Source organism: Diplotaxodon limnothrissa, linkage group LG10 (assembly GCF_057381915.1).
Source record: "Diplotaxodon limnothrissa isolate DT_005_m linkage group LG10, D_limnothrissa_male_GT1.1, whole genome shotgun sequence".
In the NCBI taxonomy this organism is placed as follows: Eukaryota; Metazoa; Chordata; class Actinopteri; order Cichliformes; family Cichlidae; genus Diplotaxodon; species Diplotaxodon limnothrissa.
Window position 1 is genome coordinate 20940888 of NC_140605.1, and position 12416 is coordinate 20953303.

The 12416-nt window shown below is 37.9% G+C and overlaps 2 protein-coding genes across 2 annotated transcripts; both read left to right on the forward strand.

The window, feature by feature from the left end:
• The first annotated feature begins 7522 nt into the window (after window positions 1-7522).
• Window positions 7523-8194, forward strand: LOC146624374 (claudin-4-like). Its single transcript, XM_085364577.1, has one exon. The coding sequence runs from the start codon at window positions 7523-7525 to the stop codon at window positions 8192-8194; it is 672 nt and encodes a 223-aa protein (XP_085220703.1).
• A 3357-nt stretch (window positions 8195-11551) lies between these two features.
• Window positions 11552-12325, forward strand: LOC146624375 (claudin-3-like). The gene has a single exon (XM_085364578.1). The coding sequence runs from the start codon at window positions 11675-11677 to the stop codon at window positions 12323-12325; it is 651 nt and encodes a 216-aa protein (XP_085220704.1). The 5' UTR covers window positions 11552-11674.
• Window positions 12326-12416: the final 91 nt, after the last annotated feature.

The window sequence follows — 12416 nt, forward strand, 5'->3', positions numbered from 1 at the left end:
ATAGGTGACAGCAGTGTCTATTTTTGTGCTTGTGCATGTATGGCATATGCACACGCAGTTGGTGATGTGAACTCTTTTTCTGCGTAACCAGAATCTGAGGTTGCAGTTAGTAGAAGCAGCCTATTAATTTGAAACTTTGCATTTACAGAAAATAATATCAACTTTAACCTTTTTTTCGATGCAGTACATGTACTAAGAGATATATGTCTGGAAGATTGTGAAAGTGTGCTATCACCTGTGCTCAAACATCCTTTATTTCCATTTCTTATGTGACCATAACTCTCTAAGCACCCATTAAATGCAAGGCTCCACCCTCCTTTAGAGCATTTATGGCTTTGTAGCCAACGTTCTGCTTCTAGAACAGAAGAACAGACAACAAAGGCTGCCTGTGGAAATCACCATCTCTCTGTGCACTGAACTGCTTGAAATGAAATGGGATTGACAGTTTGCTGGAAACTTGAAAAATCAGTATATTTGAAAAAAGAATTTTTTTAAATCGCCTAAACATACAAACAGTTAAAATAATGTAAATGAAGCAAAAACCGTGTTTGTACAGTTCTAACTAGCTTAAAAGTCAATATTTAGTATGTCCACCTTCATTCTTCAGCACAGCCTGAACTCTCTTGGGAAAAGTTCCTTTTAATTTCTTTAGTCTTCAAGAATAATTTCCCAGGTTTCATGAAGGACATTCAAAGCTCTCAATGTTGGCAAACTTTTCTTCCCATTCAAGCTCTGGAGAGGCCAAAATGGCTAATAGTGTGTTTGGAATCGCTGTTGTGCTTAAAAATGAAGCTGCTATCAATCAGACGCTTTCCAAGTAGTACTGCGTGATGGATCACAATCTGACATTTTTCTGCTTTCATGATTGAAGAAATGACTTTCAGATACTGTAACTTCTTTTTTTTGTTAACCACTTGTCCAATTTTCTCATTTCCTCATGCTAACATAAGCCAAATTTCCAATCTTTTAGATGTAAATTTGGTTCTTATTTGAGTTAGGGGCCTGTTTTTATCCTTCAATGATTCCTTTGTAGATATAAAGTGGCTTTACAAAAAAAAAACAAAAAAACATTACTGAAATGTTTTTGTCGTTGAAAATGAGTGAAAAAGCAAACACTGTCCAAAGAAAAACTTGAGAAAGACCTTGGGAAAGTCCAGAGAACTTTTGATCAAAACCATTTTAAAGCATTCAAAGAAATCTGGAAGCAAAAAGAGTGGATGAAGAAATGGCATTAGACTTTTGCAGAGTACTGTATCTCAGTGAGAGCTTGTGATTAATATCTTAATATGAAAGAAGCTTTTTAATGTTTTATATGAAGTAGCGCTGCAGACAGTTCAATCTGTAATCTGGAAAGAGATAAATACTCAGTTAAATATGTTAAATATAAAGTTTTATCTATTATTTGAAAACTGACTAACAGTTTAAGTGTTACTGTAGGTGAAAGAGGAAAAAGTGCCTCTCATGTTTTCTGTATTCGGGTTACTATGCTCCTTGTGTTGGCAGTGGGTTGATACTCATACAGATATACTATCTGGATTTCCTCTGGTAGTTAACCAAATGATACGGTTGCTGTTTACGCTTGAAATCCCTGTTTACACCCCCTTTAGATATGATGAAGGTTCTCAAACACACACACAGAGGTAGAAAACACAAAATGGGTAATCCCTCTGTAAACTGAAACTAATTCATCAACTGACAAAACAATCCATTGAAATTATCCACAAAATGTAAATCTGCTTCAGTGAAAATTATATTAAAAAAAATATCACTATTGATAATCATAGACCATTCTCAATAACATATTCAAATTATTTTCAATTGAGATCCAGCTCTCTGAGACCATTTTATGGCAAAATAATATCTAAACTTTCCAGTAGTCATAGTCTTCCTGTTGCTTCTTGGTGAATAATTCTCAACAGGCAGTTCCAGGAACTGGGTTGCATAACTGGCCGATCAAAACACTTGAGTCAGCATTCATGCTTCTAGTTTTTGTTTTGCATCTCTTATCCTGTTGAGTACATAGCACTTGAAGTTGTAGTGTACTGAGTTTAATTAGTAACACAACGCAAGTACAGTATTGATACGATCGTTCTATTTCCCACAAAGGCACAAGCTGGGGTATTACTAGTATTTACAATTCATTCAACAGAAACAAGTTAGCAGAGAAGGATGTAAAAACATTACTGTCACACCAAAATTAGATTCATAATTTTAAGGTGATAAATCTGCTGTTTGGTTTTACATGTGGTTTTTCTTTTGCTTAGTTTTTTTTTTTTTTAAGAAAAAGGCCATCCTCATAACTGAATCACAGATACAACTGACTCTGGATGAGAAACTTTCATTAATTATACTTACAAGGAACAAGGTATTTGAGGCCTCGGTAGGTCGTGTAATCCTTCGTAAGGCAGAACCATGGATTTATTATCTAAAACTACTCCATGTGTATTTAAAGCTTCATATATTAACTAATATCTTTACCAACCTCCAGGAAGACATTTAGATGCTTCTATGTTCAAAAAACAAATTCATTTTTATAACTAATTCTAAAGTGCAGTAACCAGCTTTACGATACTGCTTAGTGCACTCGCAAGATAGTTCTCAATGAATTAGAGTAAATGAAGCTAAATGTCAAAGAAAAAATGTATGTACCCCTCCTTCTACACCAAAAAATATATACTTTACTAGTATTATTATTATTATTTTAGTAGCCACAAGGGGTTACCAGATGGTCACTGACTGATCATTATTCACCAAATGGTTTGAATGTGTGATTAAATTAGAAGTATGCCGTAATGTCTGTCGAGGCAGACATTACACCGAGACTGGGGGCATGAAAAGAGAGACGAGACTAGACTCTGAGACATGGAGACAAGAGTAACTAAACGCGGAACCACAGGGAATGCACAGAAACCAAGAGACTAGAAATTATAAATAATAATGAAAGCATTAATTAATAAAACACAAAACATTGGATCACCGACCCAGGACCATGACAACATCAACTCTCCTTTTATGCAACTTACTTTGTGTCTGCCAAACCCAAAGAAAACTTGTGATGCAAGAATATTCAGAGTAAGTCACATACTGCCCAGGGCTGCAGGACCATGACATAAGCTGCTTATACCTAAATGGCTAACCACCCCTGAGGAAGAACATTCCTACTTACACAGTTTTGCTTTATACCATTGCATTACTGTTGCCTGAAATCAATACCACCGGACTTATCACTTAAGTGACTATCATGGATCACATTTAGTGGGGTAGAAATTTTGTATCTTTCCAACTAACACATCTCTAGTGATCAATCAAGGTTTACTGAGCTAGCATTTTCACTGACTGATGAAACAACATAATTATGGCAAAGTCACCAGATCACCCCAAAATCTTGGATGAATTTGCTTACAGTGCTGTCTAAGAAACTTGGAAAGAAAAGCGCCTGGAATTCTTTAAGTTTCTTGACAACTGAGTGTTTTACTCAGTTTCTTGCAAGTTACTAATAATATCGTACTAATAATAAAGCTGATATTATCTTACAGTTCAAGGTCAGATATGATACTCAAAATAAAACAAGGTCTCACCATAAAGCAAATGAGATACTGGTCCTATGATCAATGATGAACCTTTTTTTTTCACTCCTTCCTTTATCTAATGCCAGCAATCATTGTCAAGTGTTCCTAATCATTTGCTTCTTTTGGCTCTTCACTGTTGATGGTTGTGTATTTTAGCTAATGCTAAAACATTACCAGATAATGAAGCTAAGTATAAAAATGATAACATGAAATATATTATTGAAATATATCAATTTCTCTTTTATCCTTCAGCTGGGATCTGTCCAAAATTGCCACGGCAAGTGCAAGTTGTAGAGACTATAGCAGTAGCCACCACAAATGTTTGAGTATATTGATTATAATGGTATCAGTGAGAAAGCAGCAAAAATGAGTAAGATGCATTCATTAACTTGCACAAATTAATTTTAAAGCCAGCTGATGCTCCAGAAGCTGCAGATGGTCTCTAGTTTGGTGGATTGTTCAGGCAAGTTTGCTTAATGTCAGGTCCGACTACTATCATGCATTATTAGCAGCTACAGTGATGCCAAAAATTTGCCTAGTGGCTTGTGTACACAAAGGATAGATTTGGAGCAAAAGCAAAGAAAGGAAGGAAGCAAGAATAATAACTGCACTATCATATATTTCTTGTTTAAACACGCAAATAAAGACATACAATTGACAATCAGATTTGAGTTGTTGGTTCACTGTATTGTTTCCTTCCCAAATACAACATTATCTTAATAATTGCCTTTTATTAGGCTTTATCTTATCGTGGTTTCTGGGTCACCTTTTTTTTGACCGGGAGTGTTTGACAAATATTACAGTTTGATAAAGTGTACACGTATGCAAGACAAAGTGTGATCAGGTAGACAAAAGTATTGAGACACTTTCATGGAAATACAGACTCAGTGACTGATACTAAGAACACAGTAGGTCTCTTCACAATACTTTGCTACTCTGTACTTTTGTATAAGTCCTTATTTTCATGTTTTGAAACAAGTACATTTTTGTCACACTTAAATGTTTGTCAAACACAGTTTAATGTTAGGCAAAGATAGCCTGTGTACATACAAAATACAGTTTTTAAATGGTGATGTCATTTATTAAGGGGTGAAAGCTATCTAAACCTTCGTTGCCCTGTGTGAAAACAGAATTTTCCTTCTAAAATAAATAATTAGCTGTGCCACCCTTGGGAGTAAAAACTACAATTGAGCATCTGTGCTGACTGAAAGGGAATTTTTTGCATCGCCATGCAGGAATTTTTTCTCACTCTTCTCAAGCATGAATGGCGTTAAAGGTCATGTCAAAGCATCTCAATCTGATTTAAGCCCGGACTTTGATTGCGCCACTCCGCCGCAGATTATTATAGTTGCAATGGGGATATCAGCAATGAGTTTGACAAAGGTATCGAGACACGGGTCAGTGACTTTTATTAAGAGTCCATTAGGTCTTGTTGTAAAGAAGTCTTCTTCCTCATTATGTAGTTTTTCTGGGTCATCAAAGATTAGAGAAATCCTTATTTCACGTTAAGCACGACTCAGAAGTAATTTACCTCATTCTGTCTGCCTCAGTCCGCTTAAAAGCACAGCACAGTGTAGTATGCTAACCCGAATAAAAAGAGAGACACTGTGCTTACATGTGAACTGTATAACTAAAATTATTTTTCTGCATCAAGCCACTGTTACTTGTGTTACGTGTGATGTTACTGAGAAAAACTTGTTGAAGGTAACACATTAAGAAAAAGAGTTCCTCATAATTCTGCTAATTATTAGCTCTCTGATCAGAGCTGATGTAAGTTAAAGATTTTTCTGCGCTGCAGTGTCTATCTGCTTTAACAAATCACTTCTATCTGAAGATGACTTGTGTGTCCAAGCCCAGTGAATAACAAGTTTACTTGGGACTCAGTAAATTAACTCTACCTGAAATACAGTAAAGACGGTTTATGTTAGAACTTTATCTGCTGTATGGTGACTTTGATTTGCTAGTTATTGGATGGATTATGATGAATGTGGTCCAGATACTCATGTTCCCCTCAGAATGATTTGTAAAACTACAGCAAACTTTTTTTATACATCATCAATTTTTCACTTTAGCTTAGTTAATGATGAGATAACTGTAGATAGATAAGCTATAGATATAAGCCTATGTTTGCTCATGACCTCTTTTTACAAAATCAGGTCAGCAAGCAAAACTGGCACACAGATATATCTCCAGCCCCAACCACACCTTACGCACAATATTCAAACCTATAGCCACAAAACTTGGATTACACGTCATGTTATCTAGCAACCACCCGATTAAAATCAGACCAAACACTGCAGCATCAAACATACCAGTTGCATGTCAGATGGGCCAGGTGGATTTTTAGCTTATTTTGTACCACTGCTTTTTTCCTCTCTTCAAATACAACATCAATTCAAGTGCACCTCATGAATTTAACACTTTGCGTTTTTACCGCTTCTGGTTTGGCATTTTTGTTGCCTTTTAATTTTAACCATAATGGTTAAAGTATATACGCACTTGTAATTTGTGCTTTCAACAATTAAAATTCATTTTAGGCATTCACGACTAATTTTCTGATTAACTATGTTAATCCTGCAACATTACAAAATAACCACATTAACAGTGCAATAATTTAAAATACAGTAAAATAAAATGGAAAAATAAAATACTATAAATGAATACATGCTGCAAATACTGTACATACAAATGCAGTAAAAAAAATTACTGCAAATTAGATTACAGTAAATAACCATTAATTAAATTTACAATAACTACTGTAAGCCTTCAGTTAATCCAAAATGCTGCAGCAAGAGTACTGACAGGGACTAGAAGAGAGAGCATATTTCTCCTATATTGGCTTCCCTTCATTTACTCCCATACACAATAAAGTGCCTTGAGACAACTGTTGTGATTTGGCACTGTATAAATCGTGTCCTTTAAAAAAATGTTTCTGTAACTTTAATTACTGTGAATGTAATTACAGCCGGACAATTTTTTTCTATGTATAGTACTAGTAGTAACTTATTGGTAGAAACTGACTAGCATTCAGTAGTAGAATTTACAGCAACCTATTAGGTTCACACAAGGCATAGTAACACAGCTATATAGTGCATTCTTTCTGCTTCTAGTTTAACATTAACTCAGTTTTACTGCGAAACTAGTTATGAATTTCTAACCCTGCGGGAACTACTGTGGTACGCGTCACTGGTGTTAAAACTGTAATAATGTGTGTCAGCTGCGGCTATAAAAATGTGACACAGAAAACTGGAAATGGAAAAAAATAACATCAAGTCAAATATAATAATCTGTGCAGATTCTTTTTATTCCTCTGTCTCTCCCACTCTGTGTACACACACGCTTTATGTATGCTAACGCTTACATACAAATCTTTTAGAAAGCATGCGGTCCTGTGTGGTCACTTATCAACTGCATAACAAGGCCTGTCCTGGCCACTCATTATCTATTAACAGCAATAAAACAGGCACACCTAGAGCTACCAGGGGCAAAAGGTTAAACCATGAAAACACTCTTCATTTGAAAAAGCACACAAACGAGTGCCAACACACCCAGGCGATAAATGAGGCCGATGCACAGGACTCACCTGATTGGCTTAGTTTGGCGAGTGATGTCATCCCCTAGGTGGGTCACACCAGTTTATAATAAAGAGGTACACAGATAAGGGTCAACGGCTGCTCAAGAACGGACAAATACGTGGTGCAGAAAGTCCCTGGAGGAAGTACACTGAGTGGATTCAGCAGGAACTACAGTGGCTACAGCTTCAGAAAAGGGCGTACCTTTTGGAGAGAGGTGCAGAAAAGAGGAAATTAAAGGACCAAATAACAAAGGCTTGAGATAGTCACTGAAGCAAACACAAGGAAAAAGAACTTGAGAAAATAAGAAGGGAGAAAAAACTTTATCTTGTCTTGAAACACAGGGAGAGAAAATATAAAAAAGGACTGCGTGGTTGCACCATGGCATCTTTTGGACTTGAGCTGGTCGGCATCACCCTGGCAGTGTTGGGGTGGGCTCTCACTGTGACCAGCTGTGCCCTTCCAATGTGGAGGGTCTCTGCCTTTATTGGCGCCAACATCGTCACTGCTCAGGTGTACTGGGAGGGTCTGTGGATGAGCTGTGTGGTCCAGAGCACGGGCCAGATGCAATGTAAAATCTACGACTCGATGCTGGCTTTACCTCAGGACCTCCAGGCTGCCAGGGCACTCACAGTTGTTGCCATCCTAGTGGGGTTGATTGCTCTCCTCATTGCCATGGTGGGAGCCAAGTGCACCAACTGCATCGAGGAGGATGGGGTTAAAGCCAAGGTGATGATCTCTTCTGGAGTGGCGTTCATCATAGCAGGTCTGGCTCAACTAGTGCCTGTTTCCTGGTCAGCAAACACCATTGTCGTCGAGTTCTACAGTCCAATCGTCCCTGCTGGGCAGAAGATGGAGATCGGGGCATCACTGTATGTGGGATGGGCTGCCTCAGCCCTGCTGGTCACTGGGGGAGCTATCCTCTGCTGCAGTTGCCCTCCAAAGGAAGACAAACCACTGAAGTATAACATACAGCCCCAGAGTCGTGCAGCATACTCAGCCGCTCCGATGTCGGCAGCTCAAAGCTCCTATACTAGAAGGGACTATGTGTGAGTGGAAAAGGACAAAAACTAAAGAGGATTGGAGGGGATTGCATGCTATTTTTATAAAAATGTAGTTAAACAGATACAAATGTTATGGTGTACGGAAATCTATCGATATTTAGGATGACAAGAATGTCTATATAGTCTTGACACTGAATTTGCAGTTTCTTTAGGACAATGTTTACATATTCTCTATATTTAGTCTAACTGAGCAGATTGAAATTGTGATCATGATCAGTTATGGCAAACGATGTGATTCTTTGTCACAGCACTGTGAAGAAACATTTGCAGAGAAAAAAATATTATATATATTTATTCATAATATAACATTCATAGCATTAGTGTCTGTTGTGGACGGTCGTTATTCTAATGATCAATGTACTGATGACTTTGTATATACAAACTATCATAGATTCAAAGCAGACAGACACCGTAACTGGAATAAGTTTCATGTGATGACTTTTTGGACGTTCGTACAAAACAGACATGCTGAGTCACAGATGTGAAACAGCATGCAGCTGAGCAAAGTGGAGCTCACCCTCGGCTTCAAACGAAGGTCAAAAGGGTGGCAAATGTATGATTTATTAGAATGATACGTAAGTAATTTTATTTGTTCATTCTTCCGTATTTTATCATTTGATGTTTCTGTATTCCTACCGTTTTTAAATCTGACAAACTTTCATGTATTGTACTTTACTTAATGTCCTTCATTTCTACGTATTCACCTTTGTGTGTTTGACAAAAAAATCTTAATATTATCTGATTTTTGATACAACTTTTATAATGCATTTGACTCCATAAATACAAATATTTTATTTTGGAATCTGACTTGATTAAAATACTTTAGGTTAATAAAGTAATTACAAGTAACTACTGGTTTAACATTGATTGACTGTTTAATGTTCTACAAGAGTGCATGTAAACAGGTTTCTAAATTCTGTAGAAAGAAGAAGAAACTAAGAGTAATACGTAATCCACTGGACAACATTTTAACAACATTTTTTTAAGTAAAGCACAACAGGTCACATAAATAAATGTACCAAGTTCATTACACATTCATCAGAGTCTCTTCTGAAACTCACGCATGAAATCTGATGTCATTTGGGAAAATGTCCCTTCTGTTTATTGTCTGATTCAGTGCCTTCACAGATACCAACTTTTTCCTGGTTTGAATAGTCAAATTATCCTGACCTTTAGCATGTGAGCAGCCACCCTGTGCTGCGCCATTACAGCACATGACTGACTCCGCTCATCAGTACACTGAGTAAACTTTCAACAACCAGGAAAGGCTTTTATTGGAACTACTGAAACTCCTTGGTAATGAGACATAAAGGCCATAGATAAAGAAATCTATTCCCATTAATAAGTATTAAAGAAAATACAGACGTTAATCTGAATCTGCAAACTTGTGAGGAGAGTAAATGTGGTTCATCTAAGGTGTAATGCAGTAATAGAAACACCATCAGCATGTATTCTTCTATTTGTTTGGTGGAGATCTTTATCTTAAATTACTGGGGGGGAAACAGCTGCTGTTCTGCTTATGCTCATGCGTTTGTTTTTGGTAACACAGGTGTTAGCTGTTATAACAGCAGTTGTCATTCATGAAAAGATGATGTAATACATAAACATCTGATCCCGATGTTCATGATGAAACTGCAAACAGGCTCCCTTATTTTTTCCAGTCTTGTTTTTATATGTTTGAGCCCTATTTTGGTTTATGACAGCACATTGTTGACATGCAGTTGTGTGTACAGCAGAAACGTTAAGTCACTAAGCTTGTTATCGTGAGCTGTGCATTTGAAAGAAAAGTTTTAGTTTCCATAACCAGCAGAAATTATTATGTGAACTGTGTTTTACATATGTAATAAAATCTCTCTTTTTACAGGTTATTAGAAAATCATTACCAAAAATTTTAAAATTCTTAAAAAAATATAATGAGTCTACTTTCCTAACATGCATTAAAACCCATATAGATCACATTACAGCACATAGTTCCACTCAAAAGTTTGGGGTCAGCTAAAAGTTCAATCATAGGGGGGTTCATTTCATTATCGTTTTTTGTTTTTAAATAATACTTTTTCAGAACTCATTCTATAAATTGTTTGCTGAATTACAAAGTGATAGGGAGCTTTTGTAGCTCGCTTTTTCTTGAGTGGACATGTGTGTGTTTCAGGAAAATGATTGGTCAGAGTCTAACCGATACTGAGAAGGTCACGCTCTCTCTGTATGCTTAGGGTGTCAGACAACAGCACTGTTATGTTTTCTCTCTCTTCATATTTGTTCTTGATGCAGTTATTCCGGTTCTCAGAAGAGCTCTGGGATTGTTTTCCAGACACTAAATCCTGACTGTCGTTAAAAGTCTGAATGAATGAAACCAGGGAGTAACAAAATAATTACCTGAGGGTTATTTTTCACCATGGTTAAGTTTCTGATTCACAACAAAGCTTTTGAAGTAGCCTGAGGTCAAAGGATTTTTTTTTTTTGCCCCGTAATGTTAATCACTTAATGCAAACTAGCATTTACAGTTAGCCAGTAACTTTTTTATGCTCTTTTTTTTTCATTCATTCATATGCAGTGAATTAGAAGGTCAAGTGCCTCGTTTTGGTGTCTTCTTCATTATTACTTTGTACAGTCACAGTTTAATCACACACATCAAGTCAAGTCAGGAGGCTTTATTGTCATTCCAGCCATGTGCAGCCGTACAATACACAGTGAAACGAGACAACGTTCCTACACGACCATGGTGCTACATATAACATATAAAAGACAATCAACACAGGAGTAGATTAAGTGCAAGTGTGCCAAAATTGCAACAAAACAGAAAAAAAGAAAACAAAGGCAGTGTAACATCAGACAGAACAGAACGATGCAGACACAAGATAGTGCTATAGAAATGTGCAACAACGACAGTGGTTTGTACAAAAGACTGAGCATTTTGCAACAGTAACTTGATGTATGAAGTGTGATGTGTTTGTGTATAAGATTTTGCAGATAAGTGCTTGGTAGGGACGTGTATGAAGGGATGTGTGAGTCCACCCACGTGATGGTGAAATCAGTTCCTGGGAGAAAACAGGTGAAATGTTTTACATAGTTCTTGGAATTTAAGAGAGAACTACCTTTGCCCATCCCCCACAAACCACAGCCACACCTTGCCTCCATCACATCACTGCTCTCTTGCTCTGCCTCAAGCTCCCCTCCTCCACTGTATGTTCACATGTGTGTATTTGTTCTGTGTGTATGTGAAGACAGCCTCTCGCTGACATCAACACCAGAGGACTCCTCCTTGTTCTCTCGAGGTATAAAGATATCTTGTTTCTGTAGCAGCATCCTAAAGCTACGCCACACCCTCATACAGCTGCTCACACTTCAACAAGCACCTGACAGTAAAGCAGAATCCTTTTCACCAAAGACTCACCCGAGGGACTCAGTTTGTTGGACACCGTGGACTCACTTTTTGGATTTTGTTCTGTCACCACACACGAGAGCGAACATGTCGATGGGTATGGAGATCGTGGGCATTGCCTTTGGAGTCATTGGTTTTCTTATAGCCATATTATCATGTGCCCTACCAATGTGGAAGGTGAGTGCATTTGTCGGAGCTAACATTGTCACTGCTCAGATCATCCAAGAGGGTTTGTGGATGAGCTGTGTTGTCCAGAGCACAGGTCAAATGCAGTGCAAGGTCTACGACTCGCTGCTGGCCTTGTCTCCAGAACTGCAGGCGTCCAGAGCAATGATGGTTATTGCCATTATACTCGGAGTGCTGGGTATCATGATCTCCATAGTCGGCGCCAAGTGCACCAACTGCATTGAAGAGGAAGGAAGCAAAGCCAAAGTGATGATCATTGCTGGAGTCTTCTTCATCCTCAGTGGCCTCTTGGTTCTCATCCCTGTTTCTTGGACTGCCCAAGTTATCATCACTGATTTTTACAACCCTCTTGTGATCAGCGTTCAAAGGAGGGAGATAGGGGCGTCACTCTACATAGGCTGGGCTGCAGCCGGAGTGTTCCTGATCGGAGGGGCGATGTTGTGCACTAGCTGCCCACCGAAAGAAAAGAAATATCTGCCACCCAGGATGGGGTACTCGGCCCCACGCAGCATTAGTGCAGGTGGAGGATATGACAAGAAAGACTACGTCTGAATTAATGCTGAAGGATGAAAGGAAAATTATTTTTGTGTGTGAGTTTTTGTCTGTATGCATGTTACTTTTTTTTACCGGAAACCACAGCGTG

Bases quoted from the DNA above. Each gene is read 5' to 3' on its own strand.
- LOC146624375 (XM_085364578.1), top strand. From the start codon at position 11,675: ATGTCGATGGGTATGGAGATCGTGGGCATTGCCTTTGGAGTCATTGGT.
- LOC146624374 (XM_085364577.1), top strand. From the start codon at position 7,523: ATGGCATCTTTTGGACTTGAGCTGGTCGGCATCACCCTGGCAGTGTTG.